Source organism: Musa acuminata, chromosome BXJ1-5 (genome assembly GCF_036884655.1).
Source record: "Musa acuminata AAA Group cultivar baxijiao chromosome BXJ1-5, Cavendish_Baxijiao_AAA, whole genome shotgun sequence".
NCBI lineage: Eukaryota > Viridiplantae > Streptophyta > Magnoliopsida > Zingiberales > Musaceae > Musa > Musa acuminata.
The window spans coordinates 338,688-366,261 of record NC_088331.1 but is presented as its reverse complement, the minus strand read 5'-3'; the positions used below and the strand labels follow the sequence as shown (position 1 = coordinate 366,261).

The 27,574-nt window shown below is 38.4% G+C and overlaps 1 protein-coding gene across 2 annotated transcripts; it reads left to right on the top strand.

The window, feature by feature from the left end:
• On the top strand, positions 1-26,797 carry LOC103983686 (starch synthase 3, chloroplastic/amyloplastic). 2 transcript variants are annotated; one of them, XM_009400949.3, is made up of 16 exons: positions 1-383; positions 1,236-1,299; positions 1,388-2,881; positions 5,108-5,322; positions 5,489-5,759; positions 6,565-6,740; positions 14,356-14,463; positions 14,657-14,766; positions 17,669-17,774; positions 18,504-18,674; positions 20,614-20,742; positions 24,332-24,514; positions 24,657-24,788; positions 24,873-24,984; positions 25,667-25,790; positions 26,473-26,797. In XM_009400949.3, the coding sequence occupies exons 1-16, from the start codon at positions 288-290 to the stop codon at positions 26,609-26,611; spliced, it is 3,630 nt and encodes a 1,209-aa protein (XP_009399224.2). In that variant the 5' UTR covers positions 1-287; the 3' UTR covers positions 26,612-26,797. The 2 variants fall into 2 exon arrangements, with proteins under 2 accessions (XP_009399224.2, XP_065037325.1); XM_065181253.1 differs by lacking the exon at positions 14,356-14,463 and having other exon boundaries at positions 13-383.
• The last annotated feature ends 777 nt before the right edge of the window (positions 26,798-27,574 follow it).

Sequence of the window (27,574 nt, the reverse complement as noted above, 5' to 3'; positions counted from 1 at the left end):
CTTTACGATCATCGACGGCTACCGAAGCCGCTCAAATGTAGTCCACTCATGTGGACGCGGGGAGACCACCGCAAATCAAGCAATGCCAACACGAATTTGCTGGTCTCCGCCGCTCGATCCCGAATCCAAATCCCGAAAATTCCCTCTTTTTTCTCGTCCGTCATTCTTGATTCGTGCAACAGTCGGCACCTATCATTTGGATCTCTTCAGACCCACACTTCCTTGTCTCTTCGTCTGGGCCCTGAAGCGCCGCGGCATTGGGCGATCTCGGAGTGGCGAAGGTGGCGATGGCTCTCCAGCCGCAGCGGCCTGTTTGTTGTCCGGGTACCGTCTCGGAGAACTCCCACCTCAGGATTCGGTCGGTTCTTGGGCTTTTTTCGCAGGTAAGCTGATAAGATCTGTCTTCATCAGTGACAGATTCTTCCTTTTGCTCGACTCGGAGGGATTTCTCTTGTTTTGAGCATGCATAAATACTCGGTGGAAGAGTTTTGAGTTGTTTTTGAATGATTTTGATCTCAGTTCCCGATCTTGAGACTACTATTCAGCAATACACGTTGTTTTTCTTGTTTGCTTTGTCTTTATATTTGTTCGTTTTGTTATTTCTCATTTGTAGTTTAGTTGGTTTTTCTTTGCTTCGATAGGCACGATTTCAGTTCTTGAATGAGAAGAGCGATAATATGTCCATGCAAAGGCTCAAGTTTCCTGTTTTTATTGTTTATGTGGTTGTTTTTCTCATTTGTACTTAGTTGGTCTCTTCGCTTTGATAGGTAAGAAGATTTCAGTTCTTGATTGAGAAGGGAGCTAATTTGTCCATGCAAAAGCTGAAGTTACCTGTATTTATTGTTTGTTTGGTTGTTTTCTCATTTGTATTTTAGTTGGTTTCTTCGCTTTGATAGGCAAGAAGATTTCAGTTCTTTATTGAGAAGGGAGCTAATTTGTCCGTGCAAAAGCTGAAGTTACCTGTATTTATTGTTTGTTTGGTTGTTTTTCTCATTTGTATTTTAGTTGGTTTCTTCGCTTTTATAGGCAAGAAGATTTCAGTTCTTGAATGGGAAGGGCGCTAATTTGTCCATGCAAAAGCTGAAAATTACGATCCATTCATGAGTTCTATACCTGCTGTGTTTTGTTTTTGTCAGGATAAATTGTTGCACTGTACACTTATCTGTGGTTATGGTTTATCGTATACTTCTTGGCATGTTTCATCTTCTTCTATTTTCCTTTTTTTTCTCCTTCAGTCATCATTGAGGTTTCAAGAAGTTACAAGAATCAGTGCTACACCTCGCATGCTAGCAGGTTCAGGTCGGTGATTCTCATGTCATTGTGCGGTCAAATTCTTCTTCAAGTATATTTGTATATTTTTCTCCACGTTTTTAGTTGCATTCCGCAGGCTATTCAAAGAGGCAGCCAAGAAGGAGCTTAATTCCAATGACCAAAGCCTCCAACCCTAGAGGCTTTGCTCCGAAACCACAGGCAGGAACAAGCATTCGAAAGAAAGACCAAAACAAGGTCGATGAAAAGGAAGTGTCGGGAAGTTCAAGCTCCAGCAAACATACAATTTCTAGCAGTGGATTGACTGATAGAAGAGTTGCTGGTGAAGCACAAACAGCTGAAGTTGCTTCGAGTTCAAGAATCCCAAGCACTGTAGGAAAAAGGAGATTAGATGTCCTGGGAGAAACAGAGCAAAAAGCACTGGCAGGTGATGAGATAGATCAACAGAATTTTGCACACATGCCTTCTGATGACACTTGTGATGCTGAAACTGATGGACAAATAGCTGAGATTGGGAATGAAGGAGATGGAATTGGTCTGATATCTCAGCATGTGGCAGTTGATCATAGTGACAAAGAAATTGGAAGAGAGGCCATGACTGAGCAGTTCAATGAAGCTGGAAAAGAAATGGTTTATGTAAAAGATCAGATAGGCAGAAATACCATAGCAGAAAGTATGGTGATAGCTGGAGAAAAGGAGACAAAAGTAGCTGTGTCAGAGAGTAATTTGGGTATTATTGACGTTGATGAACCACCTGAGGATCAAAATGGTATAGCATACACAACTACAGCTATTCAAGAATCGTTAGTCAAACTGAAGGCAGATATGGATGCGCGAACACATAAACAGCTTCTGGAGAATCTCGCTGATCAAAATTTTTCAAGAGGGAATAAAGTATTTGTTGTTCCACAAATCGTGAATCCTGACCAAGTTATCAAAGTTTTCCTGAACCGAAGCTCATCAGCTTTGGCAAATGAAGCTGATGTTTTGATCAAGGGTGCATACAATGGTTGGAGATGGAAATTTTTCACAGAAAAGCTGCAGAAAGCTGATATTAAGGGGGACTGGTGGTCCTGTCAAATTTATGTGCCTAAGGAGGCATATAGAGTTGATTATGTGTTTTTTAATGGTGCTAACACTTATGAGAATAATAATTCGGAAGACTTTTTTCTACTTGTGGAAGGTGGTATGGATGAAGTTGCATTTGAAGATTTCTTACTTGAAGAGGAACACAAGAAACTCAAAAAACTTGCCGCTGAGCAAGCTGAAAAAGAAAGGCAGGCTGAAGAACAACGCCGGAAGGAAGCAGAAAAGGTTGCAAGTGAAGCTGACAGAGCACAGGCAAAGGTGGAGGTAGAGAAAAAAAAGCGTGGTTTTAATCATGTGATGAAATTGGCTTCAAACTCTGCTCACCATATATGGCACATAGAACCTAGTTTATTCAAAGGAGGCGATAGGGTCAGATTGTATTATAATCGAAGCTGCCGTCCACTTTCTCATGCTGCAGAGATCTGGATTCATGGAGGTTTTAACAACTGGGATGAAGGACTGTCCATTATCGAGAAGCTTTCCCATTCTGAAAAAAGAGATGGTGATTGGTGGTTTGCGGATGGTACGTGTTTTTAGATGTTTACTCTCTTATGATCCTATGTGCAGTTCTTTGTGGATTTTTATATTTAAAAATCTTGTACCTTTTCCTGGCATTACATTTATCTTGATGTGTGAAGGAAACCTTCTCATCACGAACTACCTGCCCTTCTGCTCATCTCAACTTACCTATAGTTATCATTGCACTACTGGTAATATCTACCAAATTGCATGGATATTCAGATGGAATGTGTTCATTGATTGTTACTCTCATTAATTCTTAAGGAACAAGTTAAACAAGGTCAGAGGTTAATAGTATGGTAACAGGAGTACATGCTAATGCATATGGTCATTGACTTTATTGCTTGGGTAAGTATGTGAAAGTTAGAGTTGAAGATTTGACTTTGTTGCATGGATAAGGATGTGTGAGTAACAGTTATTGACATATCCAATAGGCTGATCTTGTGAAGAAGAATATGAGAAAAGCAACAAAAATTAAGATAGAGCAGCACACTGAAATAGTAATGTACTTTTTTTTTATTACAGAAAAAGTAGTGAACTTGAACTTACAAGATTGACATGCTAATATTGAGATTTGAGAGCATTAAAAGACAATATCGAAAAGTTTGTCTAGTTTTTATATGATTAGGAAATTGCCTCTTCCATCAGTCAACGCTCTTCAGCTCATATTATATGATGAATAATAAAATTGTTGAAATTTATATCTTATTAATGCGCATTAAGAAATTCATTTATCATAATTCCATTAAAAATTTCAAAGTTCTCAACAATCAATATTTTTGTCGTTGATTGTGATTTTAAAAGAAAAGCTTCTTCTGGAAAAAAAAAGAACAGCTTCTTAAGGTCATTGCGGGATTTATCTGAAGTTGACTCCTTCAATGACTATGACTAATTTCTTAGAGAGCTTAACTTAATATATCTCTGAAATCCAAAGTTCAAGATTCCAATATGTATCCAAAGCATTCAATGCAAAATTTTGGCTGGATGGTAGAAGCTGGAAAACAAATGATATGTTTAAGTTAAAGAAAGAAGGAATAAACAATCACAAAAATATTTGAACAATTAGTTTTGTGGTAGGCAGTCATAATTGTTTCCTTATGCAGTAAATGAACAACTTTTTTTTACAATTGATCTGGAACAGAGGTATTAGTGTTCTAGCTCATTTTTTGTTCCAATTTACCATGATCGAAAACAACTGATTTCCATTCTCATCTTGGGAAATTTTTTCATGTTTAATTATTTGGTTTATGTCTCTGTGTGTTCAAACTTAAAATAGGGAAAAACTATTGAAACTAGTAACATCTCTTCTTCCATCTTGGTCTCAGAATTGTTTTGTGATTGAACTTCTTCACCAACTGCTTCCTTGTATTTTTAACCAAGTTATGGTCACAGTGATCTTGTCCTTCAATTTGTCTACCCATTGAGTAATCATGTAAAAATTGTTGTTCCGTTTGTATAAATCCTACTAATTTTAAATCAAGTTTGTTGTTTGTTTCAATTTACGAAAGATTTATGACTATAATAAAGAGACCTTTTTCTTCTCAATGCTTCAGTGGGAAGATATATGCACCTATGTGATTTTAATGGCCTAAGCAATCCAATAATCCAATAACTTGTCTGGTTCAGCTTTGCTAGAGAAACCTACAATGCTTAAGCCCAAGGATTGCCATCTCATACTGACCCTAGGTACTGGTTGATACCTGTGCAGTGTCGGTACACTGGTATGTACCTACTGAATTCCAAAAATCAGCTGAAAAGATGGCTGAAAATGAAAAAAAAAACCCTATTTCAAGGAATAGTGTTTTAGAATCAAGAGCAATTTCAGACTTCTATCCACATTACCAACATAGAGTGGAATATGTGTGACAATGGAGTTTTGTTTGGTGGAAAACATATGTCCATCTCTACACCTCAATATTGACGATGTGTATCAGAAAGACACTCTTCCCTTTGAGCATAATGACATAATCTGTTTGATTTTAACTCGAACAAACATGAGTGATGTGTCAGTAACCTAGTGTATTATAACAAGTTTTCAAGGGTTAGGTTGACTAGGCTGTACAGCAAATCAAATTGTTTGGGAGTAAATCTAACTCAAATTCTATCAGATGAATAACTTTAATTTGTTTACTCATCACGCTCATACTAACTCCTCTACCATAATGCATTGTTAGATTCTGAAGTTACTGCATATGATGTTTTCGTAATTAGTAGTTGTTTCTTTCTACAGTTGCTGTACCTGGTCGAGCACTGGTACTGGATTGGGTTTTTGCTGATGGTCCACCAGGGAAAGCAATTGTTTATGACAATAACAACTTGCAGGATTTCCATGCTACGGTGCCAAAGAGCATACCTGTAGAAGTGTCCTGGGTCGAAGAAGAAAACCAAATCTACAGAAAGTTTCAGGAAGACAGAAGATCAAAAGAAGAAGCTATTCGTAAAAAGGTTAGTATCATGGTTTGCCTGAATGATTCAGTACTAATACCGGATAATAATACATAAAGAAGATAAGAAACCTTTTTGTTCTTAGGTCGTTGTTTGTTTTTGTTAATGTTTGAGCATAACATGAAATTTAGGCTCAGCTTCACATTTACTCGTTTGGTTTTCACAGACTGAGAAAACTGTACGCATGAAGGCTGAAACAAAGGAAAGGACAATGAAATTGTTTTTGTTGTCTCAAAAGCATATAGTATATTCTGAGCCAATTGTTGTGCGAGCTGGAAGAATGGTCACTGTTTTCTATAATCCCTACCATACAGTTCTAAATGGCAAGCCAGAAGTTTGGTTTAAATGCTCATTTAACCGTTGGAATCACCGTAAAGGCCCCCTACCTCCCCAGAAAATGGTGCCTGCAGAAAACGGTTCACATCTCAAAGCAACTGGTCAGAGTTTGTACAGTAAAGAAAATCTTAAAAGCACATTTCTACATGTCTATTCTTTAATCACTCGGGTGGTGAAGATTTTGTCTCATATTACTCACTTTGATGTTTTTGCTGTAGTTAATGTAAATTAATTGGTTGTTTCAATGTTATTTTGACATCTTATATTAATTTATATAGCATGCATTTACTTTTAAAAGGTCAACTAGGCAATCTTCATCTGAAGCTATCTGATCAACAGCTGACCCAGATCCAATCAGTCTACCCAACTAGTGAATTTCATACATCAGGTTGACTTCAGGTCAACCACATGTTTACTTCATAGTGAGGCTCAAGTTGATCCAACTTGGTGATTAACCAGTAAATAGTAAAAACATTGGCTCAATGTGTCAACCCACCAATCTATCCTAACTAGCTTGTTTTTCCACCTCAGGTGATCTATATCTATACAGATGGTCACATCAAATCTTGTCCTGATGAGACGTTGGATCTGGTTCAGGTTGGTCAATACATCCTAGCTAGTTCAGCTCGACCTGATCTAATTCCAACCTAACCTGATCAATTAACAGCCTTAATTCCAAGTAAGTTTAAGAGTATCAAGTTCTTTCAGAAAATAATAGCAAGTCACATCTTTAGGCAAAGTAATAATTGTTTATTGTTGTTTTACAATTAAATGGTTTTACTTCTAGATTCTTGTTAATTGTTATAAGGATGTGTTAATTCACGTGCATTCAGCATCATATTTTAGATGTCACAGTTCAATGATCAACATCATAGGTTATTAAAGTGACATTGTTTATTGTTGCAGTTAAGGTCCCAATGGATGCCTACATGATGGATTTTGTTTTCTCGGAGAGGGAAAATGGTGGGATTTATGATAACAGAAATGGGATGGACTATCATATTCCTGTCACTGGAGGAATTGCAAAGGAACCTCCCATGCATATTGTACATATTGCTGTTGAGATGGCACCTATAGCAAAGGTAAACTTTATATATTGAACTTTACATGACCTCTATGGAAGTTAGATATTTAGGAGCTAGGATAAGATCATGACCATCAATCATAATGATTGGTTCCAGTAGAAACATACAGTTATTTTGTATATGGAACGCTAGTGACTGCAAAATGCTATTATGGATCTAATTTTGCTTGAGTTTAATACTAAAATTCTGCTGGCATGGCACACATCATTCTTCCTGGTCATACAATCCTCCTCAACTTGTTTCTGTTGAGCAATCAGAGTAACATTCTCATCATCAGCGCTCAGTACTGTTAGAAAAATTGTACCTTTGGATTGTAGGTTCCTTTAGATTCCTCCATCTGTTGCATTTTTTAATTTTCCTTTTCAAAAGTTCCTTCCTTATTCTGGTATGCTTTTTTATCTTTTTAATAGAATTCTAACCAAAGCTTCTATTCATGTGTAAGTTATTGGAAGACGGAAAAACCAGAATGAGAATTTCCATATATGTTTTATTGAATTGGTTATTTTGGTGAGATAACTTGATTTTAAATGCATTTTTCCTTTTTATTCCAAATTATTTAGTTGTTTAAAAATCTCATAAAAAAAATTATTTATGGATGTATACACTTAAATTTGTTAGGTTTTGTGCATACATGAGATGTTGAGAAAAATTGTAGCTATACCTATAGAACATTTCTTGTCTAGGTTGTAAGTTAGCTAGTGGGTTTTGGGTTGCTGCTACTGAACACAGATTGGCCTAAACAGCCATCTGTGAAAAGTAAAACAATTTAATAACCTTGGAAAACAAAGAAAACAACAGAAAAGGAAAAAAGCACAGGAAGAGTGATAAGAAAGTAGAAACAATTGAAATATGTATAAACAATAGAGTAAAAATTCTTGAGTGGACTGGTACAAAGAAGAATATTGTGAAGAAAAGGCAAGTAAATATAAATCAAGAGTGAAAAATGGGTGAGAAGAATATGAAGCATGCTAAAACTCATAGTAGAGGATGATTGTGGGGAAAAAATTATCGGTGTCGAGAGACTATAACTACAAATTATGGCTGATATGGTACACCTGGAAAAAAAAAAGATTATACACATGGAATAAGCTAAAACACCTGTAAAAAATCAATGGTTGCAAAGGAGATTCATTTAATTATCAAAAACCTAAATGTAATCTATAGGCAGTGCAGTTGAATAGCAAAATTTAAGGATAAGTTTTATGACACGATTATGATAAGAATTTTGAGTGGCTTAAATTTAATGATATTATGTTTAGTGGATCGTCAATCAAATCATATTATTCTCAAGGTGGCATGTGGAAGAGTTAAAACCTATATTCTAGTTAGTGTCCTTAGACAAACAAGTCCTATCGGGATCAAACTTTATTGTTCAAAGTTCAAGTAATCAAAGCTTATCGTGTACATCCACAAGCAATACCTAGGAACTTAGAGTGAGTGAGATACTTTGGTGCAGGGTTTGCCGTGTTGTCCTGTATTGGGCGGTACGTACCGGTCCGATAGGAGATCAGCATGCGGTTCATAGCAAAGGGCCTCGTATTGCTTGATATGTGGCTTGTACCAGTCAAAACGATCAAAATCTAACTGTTATCGACCTATACCGATTTGTCACGGACAAACTTCTAAACAAGGTGTTTGATGTAATGCTTATGTATGTCCGTGTCGTTTGTCATGTTCATGCCTTGTACAGAATGTAAAGGGGCGGCCGAAGGCTTAATAGTCCCATTTTAGTTGGGTTGGTGGCCTCTTTAGGCTTGTAAATAAAGGTTGTGTCATGTAGACACGTGCGAGAGCTTTTCGGTCTGTAATGGACCATTTTACCCTTTGTTGTGCCACTGTTCAGAGCTTGTAAAGTCTGTTTGTAATTTGCATTGTCTATGAAGTGTTTTTCGGAGATGTTTGCTTGTGGATCCCGTTGGAGGCGTTCTCTCTAACCCGTTCTCTCTTTTGGTGGTCCTAAGGGACAATGGGAGGCTTCGGGGAGGCTGACCTTTGCGGACGGACGCGCGAGGGTGCCGCACGACTTAGGCAAATCCAGCTAAGTCCGTGTCATATGGTATCAGAGCGGGACAAGCACTCATAGAAACACTTGACATGCAAACGTGGGGGACCTAGCGGGGCTGCATTGAGGGCAGTCAGCAACGCGCGACCGTTTGAGGGAAAACGGGCATGGAGATGTAGGGAAAAGAGTCGCTCAGAGGAGCGGGCATCTGAAATTGGCATTCAGAGGAATGGCCAACCCTTCGCGCAAGAGGCACCACGAGAACAGGCAAGCTTGGAAGAATTTGGAGCGCACAAAGGTTGGGATGGCTGAGTTTGAGCTACGGCTCAACGTTGACAACTATACTTGATGGTGCTCTAGGCAAGCGAGGCGCTTGGCAAGAATGAGACCATGCAAGGTGGAATGAGTTGCGCAACGACCAAAAGAGTTATGCAAAGCTCACAGAGGTGAGGGGAATTGCTAACTCGAAGAATTTGGTACTCATGCATGGGCTTGTATGCGGACGACGGAATGTTCGTGGCCATCCCAAGGCGACCGAGACTCGGCGCCATGGAGCATTGAAACTTTCTCTTTGGCAAGCGAAGGATACGTCCGTAGGAGGCTGAAGTGTGCAATGAGTTCAGCATGTTGCTAGGCCTTGAGGGGTGCAGTGGGGGCTGTATTGACGTGGAGTCGCAATCTAGCAAGTGCGTTTGCAGGAGGCAGAACAATGCACAGTTTGTTCAGCAGATCGGAGTAGTCCAAGGGGATGGTGGTCTCCGAAATGAAGAGAGATGTTGCTCCAACGGGATAGTTATCCAGGAGGGATAAGTCCCGGCTCTCCAGAGGGAGAATCATGTGAGACGGACCTCACATGTTGAGGAGGAGTACCTCACAAACAACAACTCCACGAAGCTCGATGGACTGAGCAAGCGGCGAGGAGTTGTCGCATGATCTCGCTCGAGAGAATGCATTAGTGGATGCATTGCGAGATCAAGTGGGGGAGCGACCTGAAGCAACTTAAATGAAGGCACACTTGGAATCGATGTGGAGATCGGACTCAAGGGAGGGCTGACCTGTGGAATGGTGGGCACGAGGGCCACCATCGACTCAATGCGAAAACGAGGAGCGGAGCAACTTGGGCGTAACTTGGTGAAGTACCCAAGCCGCATGAAGGGAGCCAGCAGAGAAGTTGGAACATGGAGCAGAAGCACAGTGCTTTCCTTAGACAGAGGTCAAAGACATGAACTCTTGCAGAGGCAAGAGTAGGATCATGTTGTTCCATGGGTCCTTCATTCTGACGGAGCGGACTCATCTTGCATGGTGCCAAAGACGAAGGGAGCTTCTAGGCACATGCACCTTATCTCGGAGGAGCATTTGATGGAGGAACTAAGGCGACTCAATTTGCGGAGGCGAAGTTGGGTTCAGAAGGCCTTAGCACGGGGCAAGAGGACGCAGAGGCGGGTACTCTTGAAGAATATGCCACAATGTTGCCATTCAAAGTTGTCATGAAGGAAGCAGTGCGCAGCGGAGATTGTGTTGGTAGGGGCAGAGGCCCAGGATCCAGACAATGGTGCACAAATTACAGTGAAGTCGGTGGACTTCGGGAGCTACTAGGCGACGGACTGTCCTAGAGCGGTGCTTCATCTAGGTGTGACCCAAGAGTGGGTGGATGAAGGTCGATTGCCAAAGGAGCGAACAAAATCGAAGGTGGAGGAGACCCTGCGATGTATTGGCAGAGGCCACACATGGAGGGTTCACAATTCGAGTTTATTCCATAAGGATCAGAATGCAATGGAGATGTCACCAGGAGGCGACATGGTGCAGCGGATCGTGGTGGGACAGTTCGTGGCAATGCGATACACACGACAGAGTCCCGGGAGGGACTAGATCATATGGAGGTATGATCGGGAGCTACTGGGAGCTCCACTTCGGTGAACAACACGACGGCAAGGGCTATGGATTCAAGGAGTGAAGGCCATGGTACCGCAGAGGCGGGTCTTCCGTGCGTGCATCGAATTTTGCATCGGACGAAAACCTTGGTCATCAGCATATGGGGGCTGTGTTCCACTAAGGGAAAAGTTCGAATGCAAGTACCAGTGAGTTCCATGGGAGGGACTTGATCATGCAGAGGTATGATCGAAGCAGCTGGAGAGTTGGACTGCTCCAGAGCTCATATTCGCTTAAGGGAGCCCGACAAGTCAGAGGACAAGGTCGAGTAAGCGAACGTTGCTACCAAGGAAGCTAAGGAGAACAGAATCGGTGCAAACTCTACAACGTGATGGCAGAGGCCATGCATGGGAGTTGCAGTCTGTCTTTCCATCGACAAAACGGACTGCTTGGAAAACACAGAGGTGTTGAAACAGGGGGTCGAAAGGGGCGAGGAAGCGACGACGAGTCCAGAGGGACTTAGCTACCCAAAATCAAGCATCAGTTAGAATGGAGGTGGACTCAGAGGAGTGTCACAGAGACATATCTACTGATTGTGAAGAAAAGGGATTCAGAGGCGAGGCGACGGATAGTAGCGCCATGGGCATGGCAGCGCCATGGTACCGCAGAGGCGGGACTTTCGTGAAAGTCATTGATCCCTTGCTCTCACGGAGGGAGAGCGCTTGGTCGTGAAAGGGGCCGAGGAGGTGGAGCATGCAGAGGCAATCTCCAAGTACCGAGACAAGGCTGAAGGGCAGAGGCCAAGAAACTTCGTAAGACCGGTGTCAACAAGTTTCTCATCAAGATAGCCGTAAGTGAAGGACTTCGGGTCATGCAAGAGTGCACGACCAAGGAACGAAGCAAGCAGTACGCGGTGCTGTACCTTTGCTACTCAGTGTAGTAGGCGGCAGGGTTGATGGAGAAGACGGTACAATCCCAGAGGCGACCTCATCTATCAGAGAATTACTCCAAGTTGGGGTGAAAACTTCCTGCATTCCAGAAGTTCAATGGCATTGAGAAGGTGAATCACAGTAGCTAACTCAACGCAAGGAGTGCAAACACTTCAAGTGCTTCAGAAGTGTGAGCAAAGAGCAGGCGAAGGCCAGTAACCAGCTCGATGCATGAAGTACAACCTCGAGGAGGCGGGCGAAGTCATGTAACCTTTGCCTTCTCAACTCTTAAGAGAATGGGCGAAACCGAGTACCCCAGTTCTCTTATCTATCCAGCAGAGGAGCTCTGCACAAGTTCAAAGACCCTTCGAAGATAATGGAAGACAATAGTTGTCAAATCCTCACCAACGGTGATCAGTGCTACTGAGAGTAGATTGTCCGCTTCATTTCCCAACGAAATGTCAATCGAAAGCGGAAGTGATGCGAACCTACTTGGATGTGACAACTAACTGAAAGAAGAGTCAATGAGCAGATTTTGTGGAGGAAGGACCCAAAACTTCAGAAGTTTGCGAGGCGATGCTCGTTAAAGCTCCAACAAGCATCCACCCAGTTCAAGCAGCATGTGGAAATTTTGAGAAACTGGCGCAGTAAGAATGGTCTTTTCCTTCATTTGGTGGATCCGCAGGAATCAACGAGGATCAACACAACTCAGCCAACCCCACACCAGAGTCAGAGTCATTGGCGAGTTGAAGCAGCATGGCGGATCAAAGGTTCGACTACTCAAAAACAGCAGCGGAGAGCAGCTGGGAGCCAGGAGGCGCATTGCAGCTGGAGCAGAAGATTGAAGACTCAGCAAAGGCGAAGAGTTGCAGTGTTCACAAAGGCTTCGACGAGGATGTCGAAGGGATAAGTGGGGGAGAATGTCACGGACAAACTTCTAAACAAGGTGTTTGATGTAATGCTTATGTATGTCCGTGTCGTTTGTCATGTTCATGCCTTGTACAGAATGTAAAGGGGCGGCCGAAGGCTTAATAGTCCCATTTTAGTTGGGTTGGTGGCCTCTTTAGGCTTGTAAATAAAGGTTGTGTCATGTAGACACGTGCGAGAGCTTTTCGGTCTGTAATGGACCATTTTACCCTTTGTTGTGCCACTGTTCAGAGCTTGTAAAGTCTGTTTGTAATTTGCATTGTCTATGAAGTGTTTTTCGGAGATGTTTGCTTGTGGATCCCGTTGGAGGCGTTCTCTCTAACCCGTTCTCTCTTTTGGTGGTCCTAAGGGACAATGGGAGGCTTCGGGGAGGCTGACCTTTGCGGACGGACGCGCGAGGGTGCCGCACGACTTAGGCAAATCCAGCTAAGTCCGTGTCAGATTGGTAATGGTTGGATTTCAACCGATACTAATCAATGGCTAGGATTGTTGAATTTGAATGGTCCATTTGACTGTTTGAACTAGATCTTAAGGTTTTTAAACCCTTTCTATCCCCTCATTTGATCGTTTAAGGGTGGTGCATAGACTGAGGAATAGTATTTTATGTATGCCACTCAAGATTCAGATCATGGAGTTCGATAAGGTACTGGTCAAGATTATACATGAAAGGGGAAGAGGAAGACAGTGGATGACTTTGAGCAAATGCGATTGAGACTATATGATGTAGACATAGAGTGAAGCTCGTCGTATTCATAGCCATCATATTATGGAGAATCCTACGGCCAACAGCAGGATGGTGATAGTTGGTAATTCTTCTTCGAGCAATAGTGCAGTGATCGATTTTATGATATGGAGCAATAAATCAGTGGCAAAAGTAGAAGTTTCGACATTCTCTAACCTTCGCACCAATACATGCCACAATCGTACTTGTCTCAAGAGTTTCCTCGGACATGTATGGTTAACGATGATCAAACTGCAACCATCACCACACTGATGTACCAATAGCATACAGTGTATCAATATACCATATCATAGGATCAATGTCAAGATTGGTTTTGACAAACATATCAAATTGATATACAGATACATACGATCAAGGACTCCTATCCATCGCCCGTGGAGTTCCGTTGTTCTTTTTGGTTTTAGAACCAAGTATATCCATTGATCGATTACTTGATTCATTTAAATTTTACAGTTTAAATTGTTTAACAAATAATCTAATAATTCAAATAATTTCTTTGTAGATAATTCAATATCAACGGAAGGACAGTCTAGAACGTACCACAAAGTTACTCCTCAAAGTCCGAAAAAGATATGTGCACTATTCTTTCCTAATTTAGATTATTTTTGTTAAAATTATACTAAATTTATATTTATTTCCAACTTAAAAACCCTAATCTATTTTTTTAAAGGAATTTTTGGAGCTATTTTTGGCTATTTTTTCATGTTGCCGGTATGCCCCGTCATACTAACACACGGTATGTTAGTATGATCGATTAGTATACCAATATGGATCAGTAAGGTGAACTCTGCTTTGGTGTACGTTAAATGTTGTTGATGACCAAGTGTACTTACCTTCAACAAATTTTATTTATTTTTCGTAAGTTAAAATGATTGCCACCATTTGTTTGGTGAGATGCAGTTCTATTATTTTTGGAGCTTAAGAGTAACTATTCTAAAGTGTCTGATTCACCAACTTTTTTTTAATTATAATTTGATAAATTTTTTGGTAGTTTCATGATTGCCAACTTTAAACTTTGATTTCTTTAGTAATAGAGTTGTATATCTTAATCTACATTATCTATGAGTTGAACAAAGTATCCGTTCTCATCATATTACCTTGATGGTCAATTCTCTAGTCTACCATTTTTTTTCTTCTTTGCAGGTTGGTGGCCTTGGTGATGTTGTTACAAGTCTATCTCGTGCAGTTCAAGATTTAGGCCATACAGTCGATGTTGTTCTTCCAAAATATGATTGCATGAATCTTAGTAATGTAAACTACTCTTGCTCCTAAATGGCTATTAAGATTGACATCATTGTTTGTTAGATATGTTAAAGGAAGTGCTGTTTTTCTTAATATATCATGAGCATAGACTTCATTGTTGAGACATCTGTGGTGCCTGTTATATTGTTTCTGATGTATGTTTATATTGGAAAATTTTCTTGACATGTTTCTTACAATTTAGGTGAAAGACCTCCATCACCGTAATAGTTTCGCTTGGGGTGAAACAGAAATAAGTGTCTGGTTCGGAAAGGTTGAGGGCCTTCCTGTATACTTTTTGGAGCCTAAAAATGGGTAGGCATTAACTTTCTCTCTTGTATCATGTACTTGTCCATTCCATTGGTTATCTTTAACTTCTACAAAATTATATGCATCTGAAAGTTGTTCAAATCATTCCTTATTTTTAGCATGGAAACTATATGTTACCATGGCTCTTTTTTTTATTTTTTTATGTATTGGATGCATTGGGGAGGAGGAGGAAGAGGAGGGAGGAGGGGGGAGGGGGGTGTTGGTAATTGGGAGGAAAGCTTATTCTCCTTATTCAAAGGTAATGCCACTTTCTCTTGTGGCTTTTCCTATAAAAATAAAGCTACACAAAGCAATATAATTATTAAGCTGAATTGGTTCTTCATGGTCCAGAGCAAGGTGTTCATGCACATTTGTTGCACAATAAAATATTTAGATTCTTGTGATTGTTGCCCTGTGAGACTGAGTCATGACCAATTGTGGAAATATCAAAGTTCGTCTGTCTTATTCCAGGTTGACAGACCTGCAAGGACATTTTTTAATTTATTTTTGTTGACAGTTATACAACTAAATTAGTAATTTGAAGAATCTTATTTATTTGTCTTTTAAGTTGGTTCAACAGTGATGTACATGAATATATAATGCATTAATAGCTTTGCACTCTTTTTAGGCAGAACTGTCTCTAGCTGTGTTGTAATTTCTTCTGCAGATTATTATGCAAATCCTCTTACGTGTATTGTAAAAGCAAATTTTTTGTTTAGGGCTTTGTACTTGTAGTTCTATCCTTTATATTGTCCAAGCATATCTAATCTAGAGTTAGTTCAGTTGGTCATCACTTTGCATGGGAAGATTACTATCATACTATGTATTATGTGTAATACTAAGTTACTTTTTTCTTTAATTTTCCTGTTATACATATTGTTTGAACTTTGAAGTGTGTTTCCTTAGCTTGTTTGGCATCTCATATGTCATGATTTTTATTCTGTAAGATAGTATTACTCATGGAATTCAATTTTGTGTTGCGGGCCTTTATCATTGTAGGCTGTCAGACTTGTATGGGTCCGGAATCTGCTGGCATGTACCAATACAGTGTGCCAGTCTGTAATGTGGTACAAAAAAGGCCAAGAAATTAGATTAGGTTTGGATTTAGACTAATGTTACAGTGCGTGTAAGTCCTATCGATTTGCATGAAGTTAGATTAGAAATTAGGTTTGGATTTACCTTGATTTGAGGAGATATTGGACTGAATCTTGGACTTATATCCTCTTCTTGAACAAATAGCCTTTCACTAAATGATCATGGACGATATTGAAAGAATTGAGAGCGACACGGGAGAACAAATGAAAGAGGGAGAGGGAGAGGGAGTGGAAATATTAATCCTTTACTTTTCAAGTACTTACATTATTTAAGTTAAATGCATCAGCATGTGCTTTGATTTTCTTGGAGACATCTTTTATGTTAATTCAGTTAGTCTGTTGTAGGAAATTGCTAATTGTCACTTTTTCTATAATCTTTAAACATAGTGAAACACCATAAGTTTTACCCTATCCTTCTAGAACAGTAGAACGTCGATCATTTCTTAATATTACTAAGCTTGTATAGCCTTCTCTACTTCTTTAATGCATTCATTACATAAGCTTTTGGTTTTCACTTGAATTCTTTCTGTTAGTTTCATTTATTGGTATATTCTTGCGTTCCATAAGTTTCTTTCTGTTAGTTTCCAACATCCTCTTTCAGCACTACGAGCCTCCAGGAATTTGCTGCATAACTGCATCTCTTAGAACCATGTATTTCTTTCATTTAGAAACATGGTCATAAATGGTCATAACTGCATAACTGCATAACTGCATCTCTTAGAAACATGGTCATAAATAAACCAAATGACCATGTATTTCTTTCATTTCTATTTTGATGCAATTTAATTATTAGCCTGGTTCGGCATATTGTTAATGTCCTCTTCTTTAATAGTTGGTTTAGATTATTTTCTGCTTTTTTTCTTAAATTGTATTTTTTTCCCATCTATATTTAATCCTACAGCTCAAGGGTGTCTGTGTGCTTTCCAATAAACAACAGAAGGGTGCCTTAGAATTTGTGGCTTTGCATAACTTGTAACTAAAAGATTTGAGTGAGGGTTTGATATTTAGGGATGAAAAGAGAATATGGACATTTTTTAATTGGTTTTCCGCTGGATGGTAACATGGGTTAGGTTCGAATCATACCTGACTATTGGTCTGGATGGCTAGGGAAAATCTGGCTTAGGTTGGTTTTTACCTAAAAACCTACTCAAACCCAACCAAAGTCTCTGGATTTGATCTGTTGCTCAACTTGAGTTTAATTATCTTGACCCAACACATACCCAATCCCAATTGGCAATATAATTTATATGATATTGTGATTTATAATTTGTTCATATTCAAAGTACTCTGAAGTTAGAACCTCTTGTAATTTAGATGATACACTAAATATAATAGCTCTTTACTAGAGATTTGAATCTCTTATAATGTGATGCTCATTTAATATAGGATGAACATGTTTAAAGGATGCTTATATATGATCTGATTAGGGTGAGAAAGATTTATTTTTGAACAACCTCATTGTATGCTGTGATTAAGGTTTAGTTAGGGTGAGAAAGATTCCATCCTGAGCTCGGGTTTGTTGAATTAATTTTGAGGAATTTGAGGGGCCAGTTTGGTTTGACCTCCAATTCGAGCTAACCAGCTAGATAAAGTACCCAATATTTGAGAAAATGGTTTATGTTGCTTTTGTAGGTCTTTGTGCTCTCTAGTCTCTACTTTTGAATACCAGAAATAAAGAAACTTTTTTTTTTAGAGAACTTCCATGTGATTATTATAATTTGTGAAGTATAATATGAACTAAACTAATAGCATTACCTTCTGATTGGTGAGAAGATCAATATGTTGGGAGTTCATCATGCTATAATCTTCTGCAGGATGTTTTCAGTTGGGTGCATCTACGGAAGGAGTGATGATGGTCATAGATTTGGCTTCTTTTGTCATGCTGCTCTTGAATTTCTTCTTCAGAGTGGATTTCGACCAGTAAGTTAAAAGAAAGACGTGCTGTTCTTGTGCCTTAATATATCATGTTGAAAACTAGAGTCCTGTTTATTATAGTTTGATGGATTATTATGTGATCATTTTCTCTTGAGAACATGCCTTCCTTTTAGAAATTTGTCTTCTATTAACATGAATGCACTGATGGCTGAATTTATTCATAAAAAAGCATGTTAAATATCCATTTACTGCTACCGCTGCAGAATGACACCTGTGGCACAGCATGCATTAACCGTCCCTAATCTTGAAACATCAATAGAGCCATGACCCTATGTTTCACCAGGAAATCACTATCCCTGTCCTTGCTTTCCAAGATCTAAATGAGATGACAAACTTGTTTTAACTTAGTGTGCTAGTAGTGAAGTAATGTATATTTTTTCTATTAATATCCATTAATTTTGCATGGACAGTCTTATGTTTAATTTTTTCATTCTGTACTAAAATGCTAATTAAAAGTGCAATTTTTTATCAATCACTGTCTTTACCTTAGAATTTAACAATCTAGTAAAGCCTGTGTGCATGACCAGATTTTTTGTGTATGGTACAAGGTAGATATCCATTTACCAATTACCAGTATCTCTGCAGGATGACAACTGAGCTTTGTCCATTATGGGTGTAAGCTTACCAACATGCTTCCATCACTTCAGACTTTCTCTTGCATGCTTATTTGATCCTTTTTTTCAACAGACCTTGACTGATTTTTTCCTTGGACAGGATATTTTACACTGCCATGACTGGTCCAGTGCTCCTGTAGCTTGGTTATTTAAGGAACATTACATATATTATGGGCTGAGTAATGCTCGAGTGATCTTCACAATTCACAATCTTGAGTTTGGGGTGCACAATATTGGTAGAGCGATGACTTATGCTGACAAGGCTACAACTGTCAGTATCTGGTTCTTCTATTACTTCTAGTATTTTCTCTAATTGTTTTTTTATATTTGATGAGCTATTGCCGAAGTACCCTTTTGATAATTAACATCTTTCCCTTTCAGTGGTAAACTCATAATATTCTTGTTATTTCTATTGTTGTTCATGTAACATGTTTCTATCTTTTGTCCTAGCAATTTAATTGCATTTGTTTACTGCAGCATGATAATTTTTGCAATTTACCTTGTTTGTTTGATCTTCTGGATGAGTTTAAGTATAGATTGTTGAACATCGTTTAGCTGATCTTTTGTTTATTGGGAATTATAAACAATGGAAATTGACATAATTTACAAGTGAGAAGCTGTATCAGGGAATACTGTGTTGAATATGTTCAATGTGTGGCAAAATTAGTCTGTATAGTTCCTATAAACAGATTAAAAACTCAACGACAGAAACAGAATTAACTACAGGAGAAATGCAACTGAATGAGGCTTGCCTATGATGTTGTTAGATGGTTTAATTGGTCATTGATGGGTGTCTCATTCTTTAGACCCATGCATATAGAGCCAGCCTTGCGGTAACCATGGACTTTTGGCCCATTATAACTTCATATGTGATAGCTTCCCCATCACTTCTCATTTGTCCAATTATTGCTTTAAAAACCAGCCACAATGATTAGAGAGGTGGCTAGACCCAGCAGCACCCATCATGTCCTGCCTAAGGTCTTATTAGTTATTTCTATGCCTGTCAGTTTGTCACTTGGTTGAGTGGTTGGTAGTTAGACAATGCTTAGATTATCTGTTCAATCTGGCTGATTAGTCCAATTGTCTGATCAAATTAATATGCAAATTGATACATTCTATAAGTGATGCATATCTCATGGCTCTCATTTCTTACCTTTGGCAAACAAATCATAAATTTTGGTTCCATGAGTGGCAAACAAATCACAAATCTTTAGTTCCATGGGGGCGGGGGAGGGGGGGGAGGGGTGGTATAGCTGTTTTTCTTTCCACTGTTGTCTAATTTCCCTTCAGTTTCTCTTCTTTCTTTCTTTTTTTTTTTTTGAACTTTCTTCGCTAAGCCATCCAAGCTTCTTTTGTTCTTTCTTTCCCTTCTAGTAATGTTTTAATAAGGAATAGTTTGGTTTATGGATTAAATGGGTTATCTATTCATTTCTTCAACTTTTCAATATTATGTCACTTAGCCTTTTTTTCGGATGGTTTGTCAACTCAGTGACCGCCTAGCAAAAAGATGGTGGGGTAGAGAGGATCCTGGTCATCCATCTGTCACCTGCAGTTGAAGTGAGACTTCATTTCATTTTTAGCTTGACTTCCTGTTTTGACATGGAAGTTTGTTAGAAGTCACAACCTTTTTTTTTTTGTCATGTTAGGTACCAAACAGAATGTCTGGTAGTCATGTTTAGCAGGATGAAACAGCAGAACAGATTTTCATTATGGTATTGAGAAATTTAAATTCATGATGTTGTATCTTCATTTGCTAAGGTTTTGATGTATAAAATTTGTTATCATTGTTGAGAAAATTCATCAGAAGATTGTACCTTAGGTTGTTCTTCCAATCTTGCATCTTTCACTATAGTTTCACAGGGAACTAAAGAAGATAGTTTGCTTAACCAAATACACCCAATATGTGAAAATTTGATTCAGTAATATGTTTGATTCATTAGCCCAAATTGGTTAAGATCCAAATTCCAAAGTCTTTTTGTGTAAGTTTGATGAGAATCTTTCCTTGGTTAGTGTGTTCCTTTGTTTTAGCTCTCGCATTTTCTGCAGTCAGGTTTTATTTTTGATGTATTAGTTCTACATGGCTTGCTCAAGAGTTCATGTATGGGATGATTTGACTAGAATCGAATGACGATATGTAATTTTTAACTGTAATTGGTTCTTCAAACTTTTATTTGCTCTTTAAACTTTAAAGTATTTATCTCTTAATGTAGGTATCACAAACATACTCAAGGGAGGTTGCTGGGAATACTGCAATATCTCCTCATCTTCACAAATTCCACGGTATTGTAAATGGTATTGATCCAGATATCTGGGACCCATACAATGATCAATTTATCCCGGTATTATTTGACTCTAAACTTATGTTATAAGTTTAACTTTCTTCGTTTGTATATTAACATGATGTATTTTTCTTTCACATGCATGCTTTGATTTATTTTGGTTGTAATAATTTTTATTAAAATTTAATTAAAAAATAATTTAAGTTTGCATATTATGATATTCTAGAATAACATCAATAATTTTTTTATTGATATTCTAGCACTAGCATTATCACGACCCGGGTTTGATAAACTAATTAGCTTATCAATTTCATTTGGCTCAAACCACTGACCAAAATGCATAAGTTAAAGTTGATAGTAGCATCAGACTCTTATAAGTCAATCATAATCTTGCCCACTTTCGATGTGGGATTAATCGAGATATTACAAATATAACTAATATAGCTACTAAAAACAAAGAATTTCTCATTTCATATCTTAAGCAAACAACGTAATTAAATTTGGTTAAATCTATATTCATGATTAATGGATATTATATGTTGATGATATTGTCTTAGTAGATGAGAGCCTAAGTGGATGAAATTACTAATCACTTACGTGATAGGCCTCTATGGTGTATGTCATTTGTTAATGATATTGTCTTAGTAGATAAGAGCCTAAGTGAAAATAATTATAAACTTGAGCGGTGGAGCAAATCCTCAGAAGCTAAAGGTTTTAGATTAAATTGAACTAAAACTGAATATATAAGATGTAATTTTAGCAATTCTAAAAATAGATAAGAGAATGTAGTTAAGTTCAGTGAAGTCATAGGGTTCTTGCTTAGGCGCCTAGGTGAGATGAGGTGAGGCTTGAGCACTCGCCTATTGACTGGGCGAGTATCTTTACTCAAGCGCGGCTCAGGTGCTCGCTTGGGCGTAAGCGTTGGGTGAATCAGGCGCTTGCTTAGTTCAACTCAGACCAAGTCGAGCCTGAGTCAAATCAAACTGACTTATTTGATTTGATTGAACCAATTAACCATCGAGAGTGTATCAAACCAAACACAAGAAACCAGTTATCTGTTACATAGTTGTAGAAAGCTCGAAACCTCTTACATGAGAACCCTAACGTAGAAACCTTCTTTCCTGTTTCTGCACGACGATGACATTCCTCCCATCAATGAACAAAGGCAGCAGCCTTCTTCCCCAGTGGCGTCTTCCTCCCCTCCCTCCTAGTATATCTCTCTTTCTTCTCCCTCCTTCCTCCTACCTGTGCCCTGTTCATTGTAGCCCTCCTACATTCACCGTAGCCCCTCGTCTCCCCCCTACCGGCCTCGTCGTAGGCCCCCTTCCCTTGTGAACAGCAATTGCCTGCTGTAGTGAACAACAGCTGCCCCTTCCCTCGTGAACAACAACCACTTGCTGTAGTTAACAGCAACTGCCCCTTCCCCTGTGAACAGTAGCTGCCTTCTTTGCTGTAGTGAATCAGCAATAAAATGTTGATTATTATTGCTATTGCTATAGTAGTTAGTGTTACTTTTAGTGTTTTAAATTGTCATTGCAGCTTTAGAATCTTGAATCATGACTACAGTAGGTATCACTTCAGACGAATCTATAGTGCTATTTGTTTAGTTTATTTTTATTAATCATGTTATTTTTTTTAATTATAATATTTGGGAGCGTCTTACTTCGCTCAAGAAAGCGCCTAAGCGAGCTGACTCAGGCATTTTGGGTCCGTAGAATCTTTTGATACCTAGCACTTTTAACTATACTTATAGTTTGATGAACAAGAAATTGCCTTAAGTAAAAAGTTTTAGGTATTTTGGATTAATTATTCAACAAGATGAAGATATCGATAAAGATATTATTCATAGAGTAAAAATAGGTAGGTTAAAATGGCGAGGGACGTCAAGAGTCTTGTGTGATCATCGGATACCTTTAAGATTAATAGAAAAATTTTATAAGATGGTTGTGAGACCATCAATGCTTTATGGATCTGAATGTTGGATAATTAAGAAACAACATGTATAAAAAGTTTGTGTTGCCGATATGAGAATGTTGAGATGGATGTATGGAGTTATTAGGAAAGATAAAACAAGAAATACTTTTATCCATGAATAATTAAGTATCACTTCGATAGAGGATAAAATGAGATAAACTTATTTAAGATGGTATGAACATGTGAGATGGATGATCGGATGTGATAGTCAGAAGAGATGAAATGATTAATGTTAATGGTATAAGGAGAGATAGAAAAATATCTAAAAAGACTTTAATAGAAATTATAAATAAAGATTTGAATACTCAGAACTTAACTAAGCATATGACTTTTTACATATCTCAATTATGGTAAAAGATCCATGTAATCAACTCCAAATAGTTAGAACTTATGGCTTTGTCGTTGTTGTTGTAAGCAAATAATGTAACCGGCATAGGAAAGTGAGTTCATGGTGATAACAATGATTGTCAAGACTTTTGTCATCAACCTGTGGTTTTTCAATAGTTGGCATGGAGAACTATGAAATCATCATTGTCATCTGGAGTTTATTATCTTCTGCCACATGGCAATAGATCATGAAGAATTTCTTGATCGGAGAATGAAATAGAAAAGATAAGGCAAAAAAGAGAAGTATTTCATCATGGGCATGGGCATGGGCATCTTTAGTTAGATAACCAAGAAACTTTCACTCATGGCCTGCCGTTAATATATGAAGGCATGACAAAGGCCTACCATTACATAGTATATGGGGTAGATCAAGGTTTTAAATATGGTGCTTCTACCCATACAGGAATCTGATTGGAACCATTTACACCGATCAATATGGAATAGTACAACTTGGTACACCAATAAAAAAATTGAAAATGTTTGATATGTCAAGTCCCATCAGTCTATGTATTGCACTGGTATATCAGATTCAGTACTACAGTAATATTCCAAATCATGTTGAAGAGTACCTACCTCATTCATTTAAGTAATCATCACTATTGCCTCAACTATTTACCTATACTTACTCAAAATATGATCAAAAGCTAGACCTAGCAGTATAAGTTTTAAGGGAAACAGGATGAAGATCTTGCATACCTTGGATCCTTAAGCTCTTGTGAACTTCAAAATTGGTTCTTCAAATAATTTTTTTGAACTGAAAATGGTCATAAGCTGTTTGAGACGAGATTAATTGACTCTTTTAAGAGGTATGGTCTAGAAGTAATGATGTAATACATCTTCCCCAGGTGAAAATAATCTAGAGTGCATCCTAAGGTGATCTTGCCCTTCAACCATGGAGTTCTTGGCATGCCATCCAATGTTGACCAGCACGTGTAGAACCTTTGTACACATTCATCAATGTGGCTCTTTTTAAGATAGTATTTCTGACATGTAGTTCAAAGCATCTTATTTGCTGTTAGTTGTTGATCTGACTGAAGATCCCAACCCAAGGATTGTTTAAATACTGGGTTAGACCACAGGGTTATGTCATTCTTTATTAAATGGACTAGATTTTTAGCCATCCTGTGCGGCCATGCTCAAGTGTTTTGGCCCTACCAGGCTTATGAACCTGTCTAGCTCAATTGACTAAATTGTTCTGTAGGATTGTTCTTTATAAAATGGTTCTGAAGAGGTGTCTATCCAACCGTCAAAACATTCTTCTGATGGTTTCATATTTTTGTTATTTTAGGTGCCTTACACACCAGAGAATGTTGTTGAAGGTAAGAAGGCAGCTAAAGAGGCATTGCAGCAAAGACTTGGATTGAAGACATCTGATCATCCTCTAGTAGGAATAATTACCCGCTTGACAGTTCAGAAGGGAATTCACCTCATCAAACACGCTGTTTGGCGAACGCTTGAGCACAATGGGCAGGTTTTACTTTATATACCCTTTATGCAGTTCTTGGCATTATCTAATATTTAATCTCATAGGGATTTGTGTCTGCTACTGGATCTCACAGCACCAATGCTCCTCATTTAAGCATTTTGTAATCTATAAGAACTATTTGTTTTAGGTTGTTCTTCTTGGTTCAGCTCCAGATTCTCGTATACAGAATGATTTTGCTAACTTGGCAAGTGAATTGCACTCTTCACATGGTGATCGAGTACGTTTTTGCTTGACCTACAATGAACCTCTTTCTCATCTGGTAAGACTTCACTTACTGCTCTTTGTTAGGTGCCATTGTATATTGATAAAGTATATGTGACCTAATGCAATTTCCCTTTGTCAGATCTATGCTGGTGCGGACTTCATTCTTGTTCCATCACTTTTTGAGCCATGTGGCTTGACCCAACTTATAGCTATGAGATATGGTTCCATTCCTGTTGTTCGTAGAACAGGGGGTGAGTGCTTTACTAATTTCATACTGTGCTCTCAATAGAGTATCAGTTTATTCTCAAGCAACAGTTTCATGCAACTGAATCACCAGTTAATTAGTGGACTGTCTAGTGCATGAGGCTCCTATCAATGTGATATTTGGATCATTGCATGCAGCCTTACCTTTTGCAAATGAAGAGTCTATTTCAGTGAATCATCATTTCGTTTATGCACTGTTAAACTTAACAAACTTGATATGGAGGAAAAGACGATACCGAAGACAATACCACTGTTGCGCTTTGACCCTTAAGGTCATCCGAAGCCACATCATGGAAATAGTTGTTATCAGTTGCAGGCCAAAATCAGTTTGCATTTGCCAAAAGTTTGGGTGTGTCAAATAGAGATCGTGTTAATATGCACAGCCTAACTTATATGAGTGAATATATATACCCAGAGCCCCATTCTGACCATAATGCTTTTCTTGAATGCCTAGAGGCCTTACCTGATAAAAAACGGTATTGTTATGTTACGGTGCAGTCATCCTTGCAACATTCCTAAATAGATAGCCTGTTTTACATGAAGTGTAGTAGCATGGCTGTATAAATAGGGCCATCAAGAATGCTTATGCATCTGCCACTCTTTACTCTAAACAGTGATACATTCTATTATTAGAAATAAAAAAGAGGAAATGGCTTTTTCATTATGCAGGACTTTATGATACCGTGTTTGATGTTGACACTGAAAGAGAGAGAGCTCAAGCTCAAGGTCTTGAACCAAATGGGTTTAGCTTTGATGGAGCTGATTCTGCTGATGTGGATGATGTTCTCAACAGGCACGTTACACAAATTTTATTTTTTTTATTTTTTTTTCAATTGATTTTATTCTTAAAATGGAACTTTGAAATGAGTGATGAGGAGGTACTCATCTGTAAGTGCTTTGATTATATCTGCTTGATTTAGTTCAGTGCTGGGTTTCAGGAAATCAGCAAAAAACTTGCATTTTATTTACTTAATTACTTTGCGTTAGCATCTAACTATTTAATACATGGAACTCTCACTTTAAACTACTGTTATAATTTTGGCTAGTTAAGTATTTAAGAAAGCATACTTGGCCATATTTAATTTTACCAGCTTGTCTTATACCTTGAACCCAGTTTACATTTCATATGGTTAGGAAGCTAATGGAATATGTTTGGAACCCTTGAATTTGTTCATTAGATAAAAGTTATTTGGCATTTCATATTCCACATTATGCAGACATTTTTCTTCAATTTGTACACCACTGACATGCTGATTTTCCTTGTGTACTTTTTCTTCGAGCACTTATATTTTATTTGCATAATTTTCTAACTATTGGATATCGAATGAGTTCTAATTAAACATAAATCAGTTTTATTGGTTGCTGAACAATTTATAATCTATGTCATTAAACTTATCTCCACTTTCTTCTAAAAAGCAAAACCAAATTATTTGTGGAGCAAGCAAAATTATATATCTTATACTTGGATATCACAGAGCAATATCTGCTTGGTTCGACAAACGGGAATGGTTTCACTCGCTGTGCAAGCGCGTGATGGAGCAAGACTGGTCGTGGAATCGACCGGCTTTGGACTATATGGAACTCTACCATTCGGCACGGAACAAGACATCATGATGGTATGGGGAGAGAAATCTGGTACACTATTCTTGAAATCTTTGTACAGCACAGTTGATCATTCTCTGTTTCTTCTGGTTCTGTATTCTTAGAGATGTGCATCACTTGTCTAATTTAGGCTCATATCAAGTTACCATTTATCTATGTTTCAACATTCAAGTTAAGATGATTCTTCATTTTGATGCATTTTGACAGTCTTTGCAACAATATAGCACTAAAGTGCTGTTATATTGGGAAATTTTGCAGTGTCTCTGACCTGGTGTTGTATTTCTCATGCTTTTTTCATTTTTCTGATATCGTCGGCTCAAAGGCTGTGTTAGTTTCCAAACCAATCAATCCTATCATGAAACTATCAAGCCTAATTCGCCACGCCACATATAGTGCCATAATGTTGATCCTGGAGCAAGTATGCATCTCCTTTGCTAGGAAGTTTATATTGGGGTTTAGTAGAGAAGTATCTATTCATCATACCATGTCTCCAAATTCTAGTCTTTATTAAGTGTATGAAAGAGAGAGAGAGAGAGAGAGAGAGAGAGAGAGAGCTCTGGAAATTTTTGATTTATCCTGAAGAGTGAGATGTGTGCAGAAGTTTATGTTGATGTTTAGCAGAGAATTTGTCATTTATCATTACTAAATCTTCGAATTTGTCATTCGTCATAGTAAGAGCTGGAAATTTTTGATGCATTCTGAAGAGTGAATGAAAGTTATATGTTCGATAGGGTTTGAAGAAAGTGTTTTTGGCTCAATGTGGGATTGGGTTCATTCGTAGCCTCACCTCATTACCACTGAGCTCCATTGTCAACTCCTCTAAATCCATCCCCGCGGACCCTTCTCTTTCCCCTCCCCGAAGCCTTCCTACTGCACTCCCCCCGCCATTTCCCTCGTCTTCCTTTACCCCACTCTCGTTCCTTCCCTCCCCATGATGTGCATCAGCCTTCCGATGGGGAGCGATGCCAAAGCTTT

Bases quoted from the DNA above. Each gene is read 5' to 3' on its own strand.
- LOC103983686 (XM_009400949.3), top strand. From the start codon at position 288: ATGGCTCTCCAGCCGCAGCGGCCTGTTTGTTGTCCGGGTACCGTCTCG. The intron at 14,464-14,656 runs GTAAACTACTCT...CTTACAATTTAG, and splicing joins ATTGCATGAATCTTAGTAAT to GTGAAAGACCTCCATCACCG. The intron at 24,789-24,872 runs GTAAGACTTCAC...TCCCTTTGTCAG, and splicing joins ATGAACCTCTTTCTCATCTG to ATCTATGCTGGTGCGGACTT.